Source organism: Dama dama, chromosome 11 (genome assembly GCF_033118175.1).
Source record: "Dama dama isolate Ldn47 chromosome 11, ASM3311817v1, whole genome shotgun sequence".
Lineage (NCBI taxonomy): Eukaryota > Metazoa > Chordata > Mammalia > Artiodactyla > Cervidae > Dama > Dama dama.
In genome coordinates, this window is record NC_083691.1 from 2,221,235 (window position 1) to 2,239,414 (window position 18,180).

Consider the following 18,180-nt stretch of genomic DNA (forward strand, 5'->3'; position numbering starts at 1 on the left):
CGAAGGCGGGGCGAACAAAGCGGCGGCGGCGAGGGCGGCCCAGGCCCCGGACGCGCTGAGCGAGCGACCCTCCGGGCCTTTGTCTCGGGCGGGGCAGAAGCTGCGGCGGCCGCGGGGCGCCCCGAGCGAAGAATGCGGCGCCGGGCGGCGCGGATCGAGGGGCGCTGCGGCGGTGGGCTGCGCGGTGCCCGGCCCGGGGCCTGGAGGGACTTGTGTGTGTGAAGGGGGACCCGGCCGGCTGCCCGGCGCCCGCCCCGCGACCGCACGTGGGCGAGGAGCCGAGGAGGCGGAGGAGGAGGAGGGGACGCGCGGCGGCGCGGCGGGGGCCCGGGGCCGCCCGCGCGAAGCCCCGCCCCGGCCGCCGAGCCCCGCGCGGGCGGGCGGGATGCCCCGCGGCCGCCGCACTTTGGCCGGAGCGCGGCCCTGAGCTGGCCGGCCCGGCTGGCGCGGGCGCCATGGAGCAGTGGCGGCAATGCGGCCGCTGGCTCATCGACTGCAGGGTCCTGCCGCCCAACCACCGCGTCGTCTGGCCCTCGGCCGTGGTCTTCGACCTGGCCCAGGCGCTGCGCGACGGCGTCCTGTTGTGCCAGCTGCTGCACAACCTCTCCCCCGGCTCCATCGACCTCAAGGACGTCAACTTCCGGCCGCAGATGTCCCAGGTGAGGGTCCGGGCGCGCCGGGAGGGGCCCCGGTTTGTGGCTGTTCGCGCCGCTGGGCGGCCCCGGGGACCCGATCCGAGCGGTAGCCTTGGGGACGTCGGCGGACGGCTGGACGGGGAGCCGAGAGGAGACGCGCCCCGGGCCTCGGAGCCGGCTGCTTCGAGGGGCGATCCCCGGAGGCACGAAGTTAGCCAAAGTCCCCCAAGCCCGGGGCGCACCTCCGCCGCCTCGGGGCACTGCCTGGGAGCGCCCGCCGCTGGGTCCGCGCCTGCCGGGAACGTGGGCACATCGAGCCCCGGCGGGGCACTCACCACCGCCGCCCTCCCTTCCCGGCCTTGGCGTCGGGACCCAGCGAGTTCCGGCCCCTGCGGACCCCAGAGATCCGGCCGCGCCGGTGGCCTCCTCAGGCATAGTGTCCCTTGGCTTTGCGCCTGGTGGCTGGGCGCCCTGGAAGACGAACCGACAGGCATCGGGAGCGGGGCGCGGCGGGAGGGGCTGGTGGAGCCGGGAGCCCTAGCCGCCAGGGAGAGCCGGTGGGTGGGGGCGGCCGCCCCCTCGCCGGCCCGGCCTCCTCCTGACCCCCGGGGGAGGGGGCAGGCAGCGCCGCGCCACAGGGTCATGCAACTCGGTGGGAACCCGGAGCCCCTCGTGGCCTCCCCAGGACCCTCAAGCATGGCCTTTGTCGAGGCGGAGGCGCATGTGGCTGCCGGGCAGGCAGGCAGGAAAATGTCTGCTTGGCCAGCGGGAGCTGCCTCTCTGGCTTCTAAGGAACTTGGTGAAGACTTAAGCAGAGGGCAGGCTCCTGGCCCCTCGGCCCCATCCCGCACCTCTGCGGGGCCATCCCGCAGCAGGCCAGCAGCAGAGCCCCTCTTCTGTGACCCTCAACAAGCCCAGATGGACAAGGGCCCTTCACAAGTGTGACATCCGAAGTGGGCTGGGGAGGAGGGATGGCGTGAGTCACTGCTTTTGCAGGCTGGACTGCATGGCCTCTGCCCTTTGGCTGTGACCGCGTTTCCAAGGAGATGGGGGCGCCTCCCCCCGCCCCCCCCCCCCCCCCCGAGAGGATGGGGCGGCTGCTGACAAAGAGGAGTCCTGACGGGCAGGGGGCCACCCTCCTGCTCCAGGGTGGCGCATGGCCCAGGCAGGGCCCCAAGCTCCCTGAAGCCAGCGCCGACCCGGGCCCTCTCGGAGCTGAGGTCCTGGGGCCGGGTGCCCTGATTTCGGGGTGCTCTCACAGATCCAGTCCTCCCCCCCGGGGGCTGGGAAGGACTTACCCATTTTAGGGCTGGAGGAACTGAGGGGAGGAAGAGCTGCTGAGGGCAGAGCTGGGCCTGGAGTGTCTGCCTCTGGCTGTGAACAGCAGGGGCTGCCCCCCACCCCCCAGCTGGTTGGCAGAGGGGCACAGCCGGGGTTGGGTCCTGGGGCTGCCCCCTCTCCAGGACAGGATGGGGAGGACGGGCGCTGGCAGGTGGCTGGCTCAGCCCCAGTGATGGAAATGCAGACTTCCTGGGGTCCCTGGAGCCCCCCACCCCAGCCCGGGTGAAGGGGCGCTAAAGGGAGCTAAGGTGTGTCTGTCTTCACGGCCACGTGCTCTTAGTGAGGTGGGCGCTGTCGCCTCCTGCCAGTGGCCGCTTTAAGGGCCTCAGTTTCCCCACCTGTGTAGTGGGGCCGGCACCAGGGGCCGCCTTACAGCCCTGATGGGAGGGTTCCCCGAGGGAAAGCGGAGAATGTCCTTAGTGATGTGTGCTGACCGAACATTAGCCATCTCATCTGGACGTGGGCAGGCATGGCGCCTTGTGGCTGAGGGCTGGTCTCCCCTGCCTGTCATCTCATGGAGGGTGGAGCTGGTCACACTGGTCTTTGTATGTCTGTGGCTGGCACGGGGTTGGTTGTGGGTGCTCCATAAACCTGGGTTAGCCGGAGGGCCCCATCTGTGTATTCCCATTAAAGAACAGTCCTGTGGACCATGTCTGGCTGCGCAAGGTTTGGGAGAGGAACGTGGAGTCTGTCTGTGCAGCTGTTCTTTGCTGTCTGGGGTGCTTCTGTGCCCGAGACGAGGAGGGAAGAGGATGCGGTCCTCCCGGTCCACGGTGACTGCATCCCGAGAAAACTGCAGCTGCCCCTTCTCACCCGTCCTGCCCTGGGCGAGGCACCGTCCTGGGAGGCACAGGCCGCCCTTGTTTCTTTCTTACTGATGTTTTTGGCGCATTGGGTCTCCGTTGCAGCGCATGAACTTTCTCTAGCTGCGGCAAGTGGCTGTTTGTTGTGATGCACGTGTGTGTGTGTGATCCCGTCCTCCCTGCGGTGGCTTCTCTTGTTTCGGAGTGCGGGCTCTAGGCGCACGGGCTTAGTTGCTCCGCGGCAAGTGGGGTCTTCCCCGACCAGGGATCGAACCTGTGTCCCTGAATTGGCGGGTGAGTTATTAACCAGCGAGCCGCTGGGGAAGTCCGCACCCCTGTTTCATAAATCAGAAACCTGCATCTCAGAGAGGTCGAGTGACTTGCCCCAGGTCACACAGGTAGCAGGTGGTGAAACTGAAACATGAAGTTGGGCCTCCCTTTCGGGACTGTTTAAATAAATTCTGATTTCAGAAGCCTTTTCTCTGCGCTCTTTGGCTTTCTGACGAGTGCTCCTGGCCTGCTTCTCAGGTTGTTCCTGATGTGTGTCTCTTTCCACGGCATGGGTGGGGCGGGGCGTGCATGCCTGTTTCCTGTGGGGTCTGGCTACTTTGCTGGCCAGTGGGCGGGGCCCTTTTTCATCTTCCTGTGGCCACTGCGTGCCTCTCCATGGCCCCGGCCAGCCCAGAGGCCTGCCCGACGTCCTCTCATTCCAGAATGCTGCCCTGGCCTCTCCTATGACAGTGGCATCCTCGTCTCAGGGCACTATGCTTTAGTGGCCCTGCCGTCTGCGTGCCCCTCCGCTGAGTTCTTTGCCCTGAAGATGTGTCACAGCCGTGTGCACTCACTGAGCATCTCCTGTGTGCAGAGCCAGGAGCGAGGACGGCTTCTCGGGCAGCCCCCAGGTGCCCCTTTGTCCTGCCCTTCTGGAGCTGGCGGGGTGTGCTTTAATATTTTTTTTTTTAAATCCAAAATGCCTGGCAGCCACCTTGGGTTTAATTAAACTAATTAGGCATGGCCACAATCTGCTGATCCGAATACGAGATCGTGTGTGTCCCGAGCAGCTTGGGTTATGACGTCCTGAGATTGCTGATGCCAGCAGCCAGCCCTTGCGTTTAGTCTGCAGTCTCGACCTTTGGGGACCAGCCGCCCAGCCTCCTTCCCGGAGACACAGGCTAGGGAGGCAGCCCACAGGGCCAGCAGAGAGGGCTTCCCCTGACCCACACCTCCACCCTTCCTCGTGCCAATCCCTCTGCCTCCTCCACCCCCAAGCCTGCGCTGGGCCCACGCTGGGAGACCGCCCCTGCTTTTGGCCTGCGTCTTCCTGTGGGAGCTGAATCTAGCAGCCACCTCCTCTAGGAAGCCGGCTCTGTTTTCATTCCCTCCCGTCCTGTTACAAGCTCTGTGAGCCTGGCCCTTGGCCTCCCGTGTCCCGGTGTGAACCTCTGACCCTGCGCTCCCCACGGCTTGCTTCAGTAACAAGTGCCCCTCAGGACACACTCGCTGCTCACCCTTCGAAACCGTGGAGCTGGTTAGATTCTGGGTGTGGCCGCGCTCCCGCCCCAGGCCTGTGTGATGTGAGCCCTCCCGAGGGGTCTCTGGGCCTCTGACAGCCGTCCCCCCCGTTTGCTCATGTCATTCTGAGCCTTCCTTTGAGGAACAAGCGCAGCCTGGCAGGCGCCCAGTCCCTGCTCCGAGATGTTTTCCGGTGAGCAGGACACAGTAGGCCGTTGAGGTGTCCGTGGACAGAGAGATGGCCTCTAAGTGTCCGGAGAGTCCCTGAGTGCAGGCAGGGGGACACGGTTCCCAAGGCTTTGGGGGGTCAGCGGGGAGCAAGGAGACGAGGGCTCGTTCCCGTGGAAACAAGGAAGCCTTTTCTGCTAAGTCAGATTTTGTTTTAACTTTGAACGTGTCTTGACACTCGTGAGAGGTTGTTGGCACCCTGCACCCCCGCAGGGCTCCTACAGAGGTCCCCTCCGCAGACACCCGAACCCAGCAAACAGTGGCGAGGCTGCCACCACCGAATCCACTCGAGTTTGGACACAGGTCTCCACAAACGCCCGTTTCAGCCAAGGGTCCACCGGGGGGCCGGGATGGCCGCTCAGCCTCACCTTGATTTTCCTGACCTTGACGCTTTTGAAGCTGGCAGGCCCCTTTTGTCATGGAATGTCCCTCCCTTTGGGTTCGGCCACCGGTTCCTTGTGTGGGATTCAGGCTTTGCCCCTGGAGCGGGTGGAGTGACCATGCGGTGCCTCTCCTGGATCCTGTCTCGCAGGTGGCGAGCGGTTTCCAAGTGTCCTCCCGCTGGGGGTGTTGGCTTTAAGTCCCTTGATGCCAGCGGTGTTTGCCAGGCGGCTTTGCTCTGAAGGTCCTCTGTCCCCGCCGTGTAGATGGCGAATGTTCTCCGGGAGGCACGTTGAGGAGGTCCTCCCTCCCTCCCCGTCGCTGCCCTTCCCCGTTCCCTTTCCTTCCTCTCTTTCTACCGCTCCGGACTGTGGTTTCCTCTTCTCTTCAGCGGATTCCCGTCGGTCACCATCACTCTTCATTTTGATGCTCAGATGGTCTCAGGTTGGACCAGGGGCCGCTGCTTCAAGCTGCTTCTGTGTCTTTTTGACACATTCCCACCGTTTTTTTTTTGAGCTCTGTCGCCTTCCTAGCACAAGATACTTGAGGTCATCTTGTATCCTATTTTGTCCCAGCTCAGGAACCAGCCGTTGGCGTAAGGGGCCCCGGGTCCGCAGTGCGGCGGCCGGTGTGAAGCTGGGGTCTGGCTGCAGACACACCTGTCCTGCTCTGTCGCCTCTGCTTATTGCTCAGACCTGGGCAGTGTGTGCGCATGTGCTCCGAGGGAACACAGACGTGTGTGCGCGCGTGTCTTGTGCACACACAGGGCTGCTCGCGTTCACATTTCTATTTGTCTTCTCTCTGTAGTGGTGCCGCCAAGTAGAAATATGTGAGCTGCATCCATCTCTTAAGAATATTCCTGGTGGTCGTATTAAAAAAGTGAAGAGAACTGTGTCACATTAATTCTAAGATTACGCTGTGCATGACCCACGCCCAAGGGGCCAGAAATCAGACCTGTGGGGGTGGAGAAGGCGTATTCTTCTCCTGCATCAAGCGCAGACGCGCCGAGAGAAAAGAGCAGATACCCAGTACATCTGTGGTATTAAAATTTCATGCGAGGAGGGCGATTAGGACAAATGCCTGCAAAGGCTCCTGAGGGGGCTGATGACGACGAGTCTTCCTGAGCGTCGGGGTTTCCGGGTGGCAGGGTCCGTGGGCACCCAGTGTGTACCCCAGGGCTGGTGTGGGGAGGGGAGTGCAGAGGCAGGGGGCAGGGGTCTCGTCTGTGGCACTGACCTGCTGGCTGGAGGGGCCCTTGCGGCCTGGGTGTGTGTCGGGGGGAGGGCAGGGGCTGAGGTTTCGGTCTGGGAGTCGGCAGGGAGGGCTGGCGGGCATCCCCTGCCCTGGTTGTGGGTGGGCACGGGCTGGTGGTGGCGGAACGTTCGTGCCGTGGCTGTGGATGACAGCCCCCTGGCTTTGGGATGACCGCTGGCGGGCAGGCCGAGGACTGCTGAGTCCCGGACGGGAGGCCGTGCTGAGGGATGGCCCTTGGTGTCTGTCTGTGGCCTGGGGCCTGGAAGCGGGGCGTCTCAGTGCCGGAAGCGGGGACTCAGCCGCGCCCGGGCCCAGGGCCTGACCAGGGCAGGTAGCCATAAGGTGACCCTGCTCTGGGGGCCTCATTGGAGCCATTTCCAGCCCTGAGGTTCCACACGACCGAGGCTGGCCCCTTCTGGGCAGCCAGGTGTCCTCCGGCCCCGCTGTCTGTCCCCGTGTCCGGGCCGTGCCTGTGGCCGAGGTTTCCCAGGACGAGGGCAGGGCTGCTGGGACGACGCCCAGGTGGACCTCTCTCCTGACTGTCCCTTGGATGCCGCTTCTGCCCTGGCGCCCAGCCGGCCGCCAGCGCCTGTCTTCCCAGAGCAGGAGCCGGCAGGCGCTTTCTCTCGGGGGCCAGGTAGTAAATATTCCGGGCCCCGTGGGCCAGACGGTCCCTTCACAAATACTGGACTCTGCCCTCATTTGGCAAAGGTGGTCTGGATAATTTGTGAAGGAGCGGGGGTCTGTATGCCTGTGAAATGTTTTCATGGAGAAGGAGATGTGAATTTCGGATACTTTTCACGTATCACGAATTACTATTTTTTTTTTTTTCCCTAACCATTTAAATACGTGAAAACCTTTCTCAGCCTGGAGGCTGGGGAGAGCCAGGCTGCGGTTCGCCTGCTCAGAGCTCTTCCCAGAGCCTGCGAAGGTGTCCTGGTCCCCGGGGATCCTCCCCTCCCCGTTCCCATCACAGTTTGCAATTATGTCTCCATTTGTATCCAGAGCCCTTGGCCCTGGCTGGTCAGGCAGGAACTGCTCCAGGGAACAAAGCTTCCTTCGGGCTCACCTGCTGCCCGGAAACTGCACTGAGCGCGGTGGCGATGACCTCACTGCGTCCCTGCATCGTGTGTGGCTCGGGCTTCTATGCCCTCAGCCCACTGAGCTGCCCGCGACGGCCGCGGAGGGGCACCCGCTGGCCGCTCGGCCGCGGTGACAACCCTGTGATGATGTGTCTCTGGCTGGCCGAGCCTCGGTCTCCCTGCTTGGACTGGGGTGGACCGTGGCCGCCCCTCAGGCCATCGGGAGGATTTGGAGAGAGAATGTGGGCCTGCCTCCCACCAGGCCTGGTAAGCCTCCGAACGCTGCACCTCCACCCCACGCCCGGGTGGCCCACTCGCTCCCACCGGCTGGTCACTGGCCCTGGCTCGCCGGCGGCTTCCCGGGGCAGGGCCTCCACCGTCCACCTGGCCTCCCTTCGCCTCTGACGGCTGTAGGGCCTCTTGGTGGTACGGCCCCCCGCGGGATGCCAGGGCCCCGGGGTTTGCACCCCCCTCCTGCCCCAGGTGGTGTGTGTGGGGGGCATGGGGGACCCCGGGCCCAAGTGGAGGATCCAGCGCTGGTCGGCAGCACCCCGCCCCTTCGCCTGCTGATGACCCGGGCCGGCGCCTAACAGAAGGGATCTCAGCCGTTCTCTCTGCTGCTTCCTTCTGAGAGGCTCTTGGCTGCTGTCCTGTCCTCTGGGGCTGGGCTGTCCTCAGCCGGCAGGGATGTTTAGGTTCCTGGGTGCAGGGAGGCCACGGAGGGCTTCATGGAGGAGGTGGCGCCTGAGCTGCCTTGGGAAACCAGACGCCTTCAGGAACTAAAGGCTGGAGGTTTTTGCTGCAGGGGTGGGGCTCAGTGGGGGTGGAGGCTGGGGTGAGGGGTTGCCACTCCGCCCCACCCCCGCCCCTGGCAGATGGCTGCTGCCTGGCCATGCCCTGTCCCGAGAAAGTTTGCTCCCTGGCATCCGAGCCACGGCACGTCCCCTGGGCCTCGGGAGACCCTGTGAAGGGCAGGGTTGGGCGGCTGTGCCCCATGAAGGGAGGTGTGACAGGCGGCTTGGGACACGCAGCTGCATGAGGGCAGAGGCCTCCGGCCAAGCCGCCCAGGTCTCGGCCTCTAGAGTGCCCTTCACTTTGCTCCTCCCTCTCTGCCAGCTAAACAGCCTTGGCACGGTCCCCGTGGGTGAGGAGGCAGGGGACGCGCAGTGCCTGAACCCAGAGCCAGCCCAGCTGCCCGGCTCCATCTTCTATCTGCGTAGCTTCTAGGCCTGTCCCCTCACCTGCCCCCCGGCAGCTGGGGTGGGGTCACCACGTCGTTTACTCAAGTCTCCTCTGCTGACCATCCATCTGCAGGCCTTGGGCAGAGGAGACCCCTTCCCGTGTCTGACCTTCTGGAGGGGAGACAGCGCCAGGGATTCACGAAGGGTGAAGATGGAGAGGACAGCGGGCAGGAGGCCGGGGGCTGGGCCCGGGAAGCCAGGTGGGCTCCCCGAGGAGGTGCTGGGCCCGCTGCAGACTGCTTCTTCCTGCGCCTGCCTCAGCTCCGAGCTGGCGTGGGCGCCTGGCCTGCCAGTGAAGCAGGGGGTCTGCCTGAGGCCGAGGCCCGGCCGTGAGCTGCTGAGGCTGCCGCATCGTGCGCACGGCAGAGCGTGGCATCCTGGTCGGTCTGCTCCCTCCCCATCCACGTCCCCTGGCTAGGTCCTGGTGGCCGCGCGGCGTCTTCTCCGACACCCCCCCGGGGACCCCGGGCCGCCGGTTCTGGTGGAGCCACCCGAGGCAGCCCGCCCCCACCCGCCCGTTTCCCACACCTCAGAGGCCTCGTGAGCACAGGGCAGTGGGGGCGGCCTCCCCGGGGTGTGGCCGGGCGCAGCGCTGACCCCTCCGGGACGTGGGTTAAGATCCTGGTCCCTTCTGCTGGGCTGTGCCGCATCCCCCCAGCACCGCCCCCCAGCCCCAGTCTCCTCTGCTGTGAAGGGCTTGTCTGACGGCCGCTCCTGGGGGTCAGCAAGGACGGAGGCGCCTGAAGCTCTGAGCCCGGCGTCTGAAGGGGCCGAGCGCAGTGGGTGGTGCCCCCGTGCTGCCGCTCCACACCTCACGCTGGGCGGCCGCCCTTGTGGCCTGGGGCTCTGCTCCTCCTGAAGACCCTGAGCTTGACCCGGGAGGGCAGTCAGGGCGGGGGCGCGGACGCCGCGGGCCCCGCAGACCTCGTCTGTGCCGGGTCAGGAGCTGGCTCTTGGCCTGGGTGGGCTGGATGCCCCCACCGCCCCCCAGCCAGGGAAGCTTCCAGTTCGGCCCGGACGACCCCCCCGCTCCCCTCCTCCGTCCGCCTTCTTGGTCCTCTCGGGCGCCACGCTTTCCAGGGACTCTCCGGAGGTCAGCATCCTGCGGCCGCCCAGACCGTTTCGGTTTCTGAATCCCAGAGATAAGCAAGAGTAATGACCACACGGCCACAGAGGGAGGTGGCGCGCTGCAGGGGGTACCCGCCGACCGGGACAGGACCCTGCGGGGCGGCCCCCACGCGAGGCTCCCCGCCTTTGGAAGCGTGCGTGTTGCTGGGAACGCACACTCTGTTTTGTGGGACCTGTCATTGCCGCAGAGTTTACATAAGGATTAAAATACTTATCTCTAACACGCGTGCTCCTCGTCCCCTTGAGCCAGTTTAAACTTTAGGCCGTAAACGCTTGTGTTGGTTGGTTTGGTTTTGTGCTTTTGGTTACAAAGGCAGCGTGTGCATGTGGTGTCCGGTGAGTGCAGGTCCAGGAGGGCGGGAGCGTGGCTGCCAGCCCCCTGGCCTCCCATCCCGCCATGGGCTCAGTAGCTTCCAGGCCTCCCCCCCGCCCCCGAGGCCTTGTTGTCATCTCTGCGGGGTCGGGGCACTTGTCTGCTGTCTTCTGCTGGCAGAGGACTTTTGACATGTCGCCACACTGCCTCCTGACCCGTTCATCCGCTCTGCTGGGGCTTCGAGGCTGCAGCAGGAGAGGCGTGTGCTGGAACACGGCGGGGCAGGGTGCGGGGGGGTGGGGGGGCGTCGCCTGACCGCAGTCACCCCGCAGGTGGGCAGGTTTTGATTCCAGATGCTTCTCTGCTCTGGGCGCCTCCCCGTCCCTCCCAGCCCTGCCTTTGCCCGCCTCCCTCTGAAACACACTGTCCATACTTCTCCAGTCTTCATCCACATCCACCTGATGGTCGTGTTTGCCTCACAAGCGTGGGGTGCCTTCAGGGGTGGGGTGCAGGCACTGTGCGGAGCTTGTGGGTGACCCCAGACCCCCGACCCTGGGTGAGGGGCCAGCGCAGCCCTCTTGGCGGCTGTGGCTCTGAGCCGCCGAGTTGCCTGCCCGGCCTTGCAGTCCCGAGAGGCTGGGCCTGGGCTCGCCTGGCTGGCCCTCCTTGTGCAGAGGTTCCAAGGCCTGGGTTTTGGTGTCCTCCCCGTGGGGTTGGCTGTGGTTGGTGGAAGTGTTCCTGCCAGGTTTGGCCCAGTGGGCGTGGAGGGCCATGGGTGCAGCTGGACCTCCCCATCTTTCAGCCACGTGAGGGGGCGTCTGGTTCCCAGTGCCCGGCACTCAGGGCAGGCAGCTGGAGAGGTTTAGTCTGTTCACGCCTCGTCTCCAAGGCCCCCTGGCGAGGTGGAAGGTTCCGAACCCTTAAGCTCATGACAGCCACGTCCTGAGAGCCTCCCTCCCTGCCCCTAAGCTCCCCCGGCCCCTCGTTTACCCTGCACCCCAGAGGCGGGGCATCCGACTTCCCTCCCCCAGCTTGTCGGCTGCCGGGACTGGAGACCCGCATCCCAGAGTCGTTCGGTGAGAGGGGCGCCTGTCACCTCCACCTGATAGATCACTCGCTCACGTGGGTTCTGAGCACCCATCCGGATGCGGGAGGTCTCTCTCCGCCTGAGGCGGTTTAATTCCTTTGCCACGCCAGGGCTCAAAGGAAGCAGGCGGGAGGCAGGGCAGCAGGGTGTGACCCAGGCTGAGACGGGGCGTGTGGGCCCCCTGGCGCCCCTCCGCGTGCCCTCCCCTCCCCTCTGGGTTGCTCGCCGAAGGGACCAGACACCCGTCTCTCGTGATTTCGAGGCACAGTCGGTGTGGCCAGGGCCTGGGGCTGGAGCCTGGGCTTTGCCACGCGTCGCTGTGGGCCCTGAGCTTGACCTTCATGGTGCCTCGGTTTCCTCCTCTGTAGGATGAGGGTAAACAGAGCATCTTCCGCGGCAGGCGATGGATCCACAGCGTGTGGCCTGACCAGTCAGTGGGGCACCCTCAGCCATAGAGAAGAAAGCCCGGAGATCCTCTGGCATGGATGGGCCTCAGAAACGTTATGCTGAGTGACAGGAGCCAGACACGGAGGCACAAGCCTGGTGTGATTCCGTTTCTATGAAACGACCAGGAGGTGCAAATCCACGGCGGCAGAAGGCAGGTCGCGGGTCGTCGGGGGGTGGGAGGGAAAGCAGGGGAGGGGGAGTGACTGCCCAAGGGTTCCGGCTCTGTTCGGGGTGATGGAAGGTTATGGAACTAACAGTGGGAGTCGTTGCACAACATGGGAAAGTACTAAATTTTGTTATGTGTTCTTTTTTTTTCTTTTGGCTGGGCTGTGAGGCTTGTGGGGTTTTAGTTCCCTGACCAGGGGCTGAACCGAGGGCCTGGCAGTGAGAGCCCGGAGCGCTCGCCACGGGGCCGCCAGGGAACGCCGTGTACGTGGTGTCATCCTTGTTCACTTGTTAAGTCGTGGCTGACTTGCGACCCCACGGACTGTAGCCCTCCAGGCCCCTCTGTCCAGGGGTTTCTCCAGGCAAGAACACTGGAATGAGTTGCCATTTCCTCTTCCCAGAGGATCCTCCCGGCCCAGGGATCGAGCCCCTGTCTCCTGCATCGGCAGGCGGGTTCTTCACCCCTGAGCCAGCGGGGAAGCCCATGTTCTCTGCACTGTTCCGCAGTAAACCTAGTACCACCCTCGCGGGGTTGGGAGGAGAGTTTCGAAAGGAGTTAAAGCAGGTGCGTGGCCTGGACACCTGCCCGTGAGCTGGTCCTTCCTCCGAGAGGAATGTTAAGTCACAGCTGATGACCGCGTTGGCGTCGAGGCAAATACACGGATAGTGTATACTTACTTATTTGTTTGTAAAGAGCTTTTTGACGTGGAGCAGCTTTAAAGTCATTATTGAATTTGTTCCAGGGATGTTTCCGTTTTATGTTTTGCTTTTTTTGGCGTCGAGACATGTGGGGTCTTCGCTCCCCGACCAGGGATTGAACCCGCGCCCCTTGCTTTAGAAGCTGAAGTCGTAACCACTGGACTGCCAGGGAACTCCCCGAATAGTGTATTTAGATATCTTAAATATTTAAGTGCTGTCTCTGACCTAAGACACTTTCGTGGGCCCTTAGCAGTGCCAGCCCATGGCGCCTGGGGGGCTTGCCAGGCCCGCGGGGCCCGCCCTGGTCCACGCAGGACAGGGAAGGCAGAGCCTGTGTCTGTCGTTGGTCCGCCCTGTGACGTTGGGTAAGTCGCCCGCCTTGTCTGTAGCCCGGGGACGCTGGTGCTGACAGCAGGGGCTGGGTTCCGAAAGCTGGATGAGCGCCTCTGAGTGGCAAGACCCGCCATGTCCAGCCTAAGCGCCGCTCCACCCCCACGTCGGGGTCTCAGGTCTGGGCCTCGGAGGGGGCTGGGGGGCCGGGAGGGGGCTGGGGGCTGCGGCCTGCCTCCTGCAGCAGCTTCCTGCCGCGGGCGCCGAGCGCTCTGGGGGGACTGTCCTCGAGGGGCACAGCCCGGGGGAGGGGAACCCGGGTTCCTCTCACCACTGCTGGGTCCTGGGCAGACGGCAGTGCTGGGCGGCTCTGGGGTGGTCAGCCCCGCGGATGTCGCCTGCCGCTGCTGAGGGAGGTGGCTCTCCGTGTGGGCTGGGAGGTGGTGACATGACACCTTCCCTTTCTCCACCCCGGGAGCTTTCCCCGGAGCCCGTGTTGGCAGAGGGTCTGGAGAGGAACTGGGCCCCTCTGTGGGCAGTAATGGGATGGCTTCGTAGAGTGGCCGTGAATGACCTGGAAGTCGGTGGAGGAGGAGACTGGGGAAGGCCTGGGCTCCGTCACTGCTCGAGGCTCTGTGTCGGGTGGGTTGGGGGCAAGGCTGTGGGCCCCCCAGTCTAGGTGGGGGCAGGGCTGTGGGCCCCCCAGTCCAGGTGGGGGCAGGGCTGTGGGCCCCCCAGTCTAGCTGGGGGCAGGGCTGTGGGCCCCCCAGTCTAGGTGGGGGCAGGGCTGTGGGGGGCCCCGTCTAGGTGTGGGCAGGGCTGTGGGTCCCCCCCCAGGCTAGGTGGGAGCAGGGCTGTGGGTCCCCCCAGGCTAGGTGGGAGCGGGAACTTTTCTAGAGGAAGTGCCTTTTAGCTGAGCCTCGAAGAATGAGTGTGAGTTGGCTCGGTGGGGGTGGGATGGGGAGGCGTATTCTAGAACAAATGGACAACTCCCCAGCCCCCACTCCTGGCTTATCAATCTCAGGCTGGGCCAAGCCTGGTCGGCCACTGGCTCTGAGTCTGCTTCCTGCTTTCTCCTCTGCCTCCTTGACTGTCTGTCCTCTCGGCCCGGCGGCCGTGTCTCTGCAAAGGCCAAGTGGGAACTGGACGCTCACCTCACTGGTGTCCTGCACCCTGCCTTCCTGCACAAGGGGCGCTCTAACGTGGGGGCTGATGGGCTGGGTCAGTCTCACCAGCCACCGTCCCTAGGGTCCCAGGTGGGGTCCCGGGGATGAGGGGTCTGACTTTGATGGGTTGTCTGGGGCCCTTGACTGATGGCTGGAAGGTGTTTCTTTGGCCAGATCTTCCTGCCCTGGTGGGCCGAGCCCCCCTCTCCCCATCTCCTTTTCCTGTCTGTGAGACGGAACTTGGGGGTTTTCTGCTGGTGGCCTTGGGGGATGGTGCAGCTGGGGGTGTGGGTCCTCGGCACGGATGCTTGTGCGACGGTCCCCACCCGGGGGCGTGGGAGGGAGCCAGGCGCTTGCAGGCACCTGAGCCCGTTATTACCTGGTGTCTGACTTTGGTAAGTCTCCTGTCGTCTCCGAGTTTCGTGGGAGAACACTGCTTCCTCCTGCTCAGGAGGATGGTGAGGCTGAAGGGCAAGATGCTCGGGCCTGCTGGCTCAGGGCCAGGCTGGGCCCGGTGCCCGGCAGGCGGAAGCCTCTGTGTGCAGAAGGGCCTCGTCCTGATGCTCTGTGCCCCGCGTGCCTTCCTGCAGGTGACGAGAGAAGATGGGCCCTCGGGAGACCTTGGGCCACTTGCTTCGTGCTTGGGTCTCAGTTGGCCCACCTGTAAAATGGGCCATCCATTCTGCCCCAGATGCTCCCAAGTGTGGAAGGGGGGAGACTTCCCTGGTGGCTCAGCTGGTAAAGAATCCGCCTGCAATGTGGGAGACCTGGGTTTGATCCCTGGGTTCGGGAAGATCCCCTGGAGAAGGGAAAGGCTACCCACTCCAGTATTCTGGCCTGGAGAATCCCATGGACTGTATAGTCCACGGGGTCGCAGAGAGTCAGATACCGCTGAGCGAAGTGACTGTGGAAGGGAGGAAGACTCTGGGGCATCTGGGGTCCCCGCAAGGGAAGCCCGGGATCTGTGTGTGTGGACTCATTCTTGAGGGGAGCCGCCAAGCGCCTGACTCCGTGAGTCTCTGTGTCTGGTTGACAAGCCCCCTCCTCTGCCGCTCCTTAAGGAGGGGTGTCCCGGGAGCTGTGATCGTCTCTGGGAACCAGCCTGCAGACGCGGCGTCTGCTTCCCCGAGCCACGTGGGTTGTCGGCGGTGTCCCAGAGCATCTCTGCCGCTCTGAGTTGGCCGATGACGTGAGATTCCCGGAGCCTCCCCGCCCACCACCCGCAGGGCTGCAGGGAGGCTGGGGCACTGGGGGACGACCCGCTGGAGGGTCACGTGCGGGCGCTGCGCTTCCTGGCTGTTCCCTTGGCCACTGCTGAGGGGTGGGCCCCGGAGGACGTGCGCCTTGTCTGGAGTGAATAACCGAGTTAGTGAATCCAGGCTGTAAACCGCACCGTCCGCCACCCTTGTGTGTGTGTGTGTTTATGATCTGGCTTCTCTCTGCGCCAGGCCGTGCGGCTCTGCTTCCCGGGAGCAGGGTGGCTCACTGCTGGGACCAGGCGCAGGGCTCTGTAGTCGGGAGGCCGGGCTCTGCGTCTCTCCGTGCCCTTTCTGGGCCTGCCTGCATCCCTATCCTTGTGGGTGATGACGCCCACCTCCTCTGGTTGTTTGGGGGTCTGAGTCCCCTCTCCTTGAAGCGGCCGAGGGCTCTGTCCATCCTAGCTGTTGAGGGGGAGGCCTGCCTGCCTCTGACCACGGGGCAGGAAGCAGGCGGTGCCGGCGGCCGCCGAACAGCGGGTTCTGTTGATGCCGCGGGGCTGTGGCTGTGCGCGGGACCAGCTCCGTGGCCTCACCCCGCCCCGTGGAGCGGCTCTGGCCCCCAGCCTTTCTCCTGCTCTGCCATGTGGGGGCTCCAGGAGGTGCAGGCTGGCACCTCTCGGTGGCGGTGGGGAGTGGCCCTGGCCGCGACAGCGTCCCCTGCGGGAGCGTCCAGCCCCTCTAACGCCCCCTGGGTGAGACAGAGCCCCCTGTCTCACTGTGCCTGCTCTGGGCTCCTCCTGGGCCACCCGGCAATGCTGAGGGGGTCACGATTAGTCACAGGACGGAGGCAGAGGGCAGCCCTGTGGCATAGGCATCATTGGCACCCATTTGACAGGTTTGGAAACTGAGGCTCGGAAAGCACGGGGCTTGTCTGCATCGACCTGTTTGAGGCGGAGATGCGTTGCCGTGGCCTCCGCAGCCTTTCCCGCAGGGCGCAGCGGGCTCCTTCGAGGCGGGAGTTTATATCCGTCGGGACTCTCCCATCGGCAGTTCATGGGCTGACACCCCCTCTCTTTTCTCAACTCATGTGTGCCTTAAAAAATTTTTTTATTTCTCGAAAAAAATCAAGATAGAATTTTCACACGCTCCCACTCCCTCCTCATGCAAATAAACCTTGGGAGAAATTGGCCTGTCATCTCTTTGGGTGTACTTGTGGTAATTTAGCTGCTTAAACGAAACATCTGTTAGCCAGGCGGGCTCAGGCCGAGCCGAGCTGTAGAGTCACAGGAGAGCGCCGGGGAGGTAATTTATTGCAGATCGGGGGCTCGCCGGCCAGACCGCCCGCCTGCAGGCTCAGCTGGCACCTGAGGCCACTGTGACATGCGGCGGGGCGGTCTGGGGCCTTTGTGCCTCGCCCCTCGGGCCCCCGAGGACAGCGGGAACGTCCTTGGATGGGGCCCGGCCAGGGGCTGGCGGTGGGCCTCGAAGACGGAGGGAGGCGCTGGGCTCCTTGGGGATGTGTGGGTTCATCCGAGGCCAGGCCTGGGGGAGAGGCCTCCCGGAGCCTGCGGCCCGCGGGCACCCAGGGGACTTGTGAGCCCAGCCGGTCCTGGCCGTGCCCCCTCCTCCAGGGCAGGGAGGGTGGGCGCCCTGTGGTGGCCAGGAGCTGGGCTGGGCCTGCCCCACGGAGGACGTGGGCCCTGGGTGAGCCTCTCCGTCGCCCTGCCCCCCACAGGCTCACTTGGCTGCTCTGTACAGTGGGTGCTACGTGGCTGTGTGAGATCCTGGGTGCGCTGGCCTTGGGCGGGCCTGCTCCCTGGCTCCCGGTGGGCGCTGGGTCACGAGCGGGTCCCCTCCTCCACTTTGGAAACTTTCCTCTTTGGGACGCTCCAGGCACTGGTTTCTGTCTGAGTCACTGCGTGGTGTGAGGGGACCGTGCTGGGCCACAGCGGGGCTCTCGCTGGAGGGTACCTGGCCCTGGGCCTTTCTGCGCCTGTCAGTCGAATGGCGGTCACGTCACTTGCAGTGGGATTCTCCTGGCGCGGCGGGGTAGGGGGTGGGCTGTCTCTTTTCTTGAGGGCCCCCCTTCCCAAGCCCTGTTGGATCACCCTGTTCCTTTAAAGTCTGCTGGAAGTCTCACCTCCTCCAGGAAGACCTTCTGGATTTGATCACCTCTTCCTGCAACTGGCACTGGTCCTCTGGACTGTCTGGCTCTTAGGGAATGATTTATTAAGCCTGTGAGCAACTGGCCCTCAGGGTGAGGGAGAGATGGGTGACACTGTGTTTCCTTTGAGGGGTCCAGAGTCTGGGAGGAGCGCAGAGGTGGGGAAGGCCCATGGGAGGAGTAGTCATCCCTCGGGGAGGTGACAGGGCCCCGAAGCCACTGCCTTGAAGGAGGCTGGGCGTGGTCGGTGGGTGGGTGGCCTCATCCTGGGGGCCAAGGAGTCCTGGAAGGGGTGGGAGAGAACTCCATGTGCCTGGGTTTGGCTCCAGAAAGTTCTGTGTCTGCAGCACTGGGAGTGGATTGGAGGGCCGGCCTACAGTTGGGGAGGCTGGGGTGGAGGCGGATGTGGTCACCCCTGCAGGGAAACTGACCGGGCCGGCACTGGCTGGAGTAGGGGGGAGGTGGGGTGCAGTGCTGGGGGTGGGAGGGAGACGAGGGCTGCAGGGCCCAGGAGGAGGCTGGGCCGGGCTGGCCATCTCTCAGACGTGGGACGCCGCAGAGGGTGCCCTGACGGGGGGCTTGGCTGGCGGGGGGCGTAGGGTGGGGGCCCATCCAGATCCGGCCTTTGGGCTCAGGGTGGCTTTGGCTGAGGGCCCAGGAAGCCAGGCTCTCCCGGCCGTCGTCCGGGATTGGCCCTGACCCGAGCTGGGGGATGTTTCAGCCCCGCCCCCGCTGGGCTCTCTGTTTGGCTTTGAGCTTCCTGCTGCTTTTCCGGTGTCTGTGTGACGGACCACATCAGTGTCCAGGCTGGACCTGGGGTTGAGGCGGGCGGTCATCCTGGCATCCCGGCCTCCTTGTGCCAAACCCTGAATCCTCCAGCAGAGCCGGCTGTTTGGGAGAAACGCCTTTGGTCAGTGAGGGGCGGGGCTCCAGACCGCTGCTCCTTGTGACACCATTGTCACCATGCTGCCAGCTTCGAAGCCCGCACTCCATGCAGGAGGTCAC

The 18,180-nt window shown here is 64.5% G+C and overlaps 1 protein-coding gene across 7 annotated transcripts in view; it reads left to right on the forward strand.

Annotated features, from left to right (window-relative positions):
* Window positions 1-395: 395 nt before the first annotated feature.
* The window catches only part of VAV2 (vav guanine nucleotide exchange factor 2), a 183,150-nt gene continuing 165,365 nt past the window's right edge, over window positions 396-18,180 (forward strand). For all 7 annotated transcript variants that reach the window (XM_061154210.1, XM_061154211.1, XM_061154213.1 and 4 more), the window contains exon 1: window positions 396-659. In XM_061154210.1, the coding sequence (XP_061010193.1) occupies window positions 456-659 (204 nt within the window). In that variant the 5' untranslated portion in view covers window positions 396-455. The remainder of the gene's footprint in view (window positions 660-18,180) is intronic.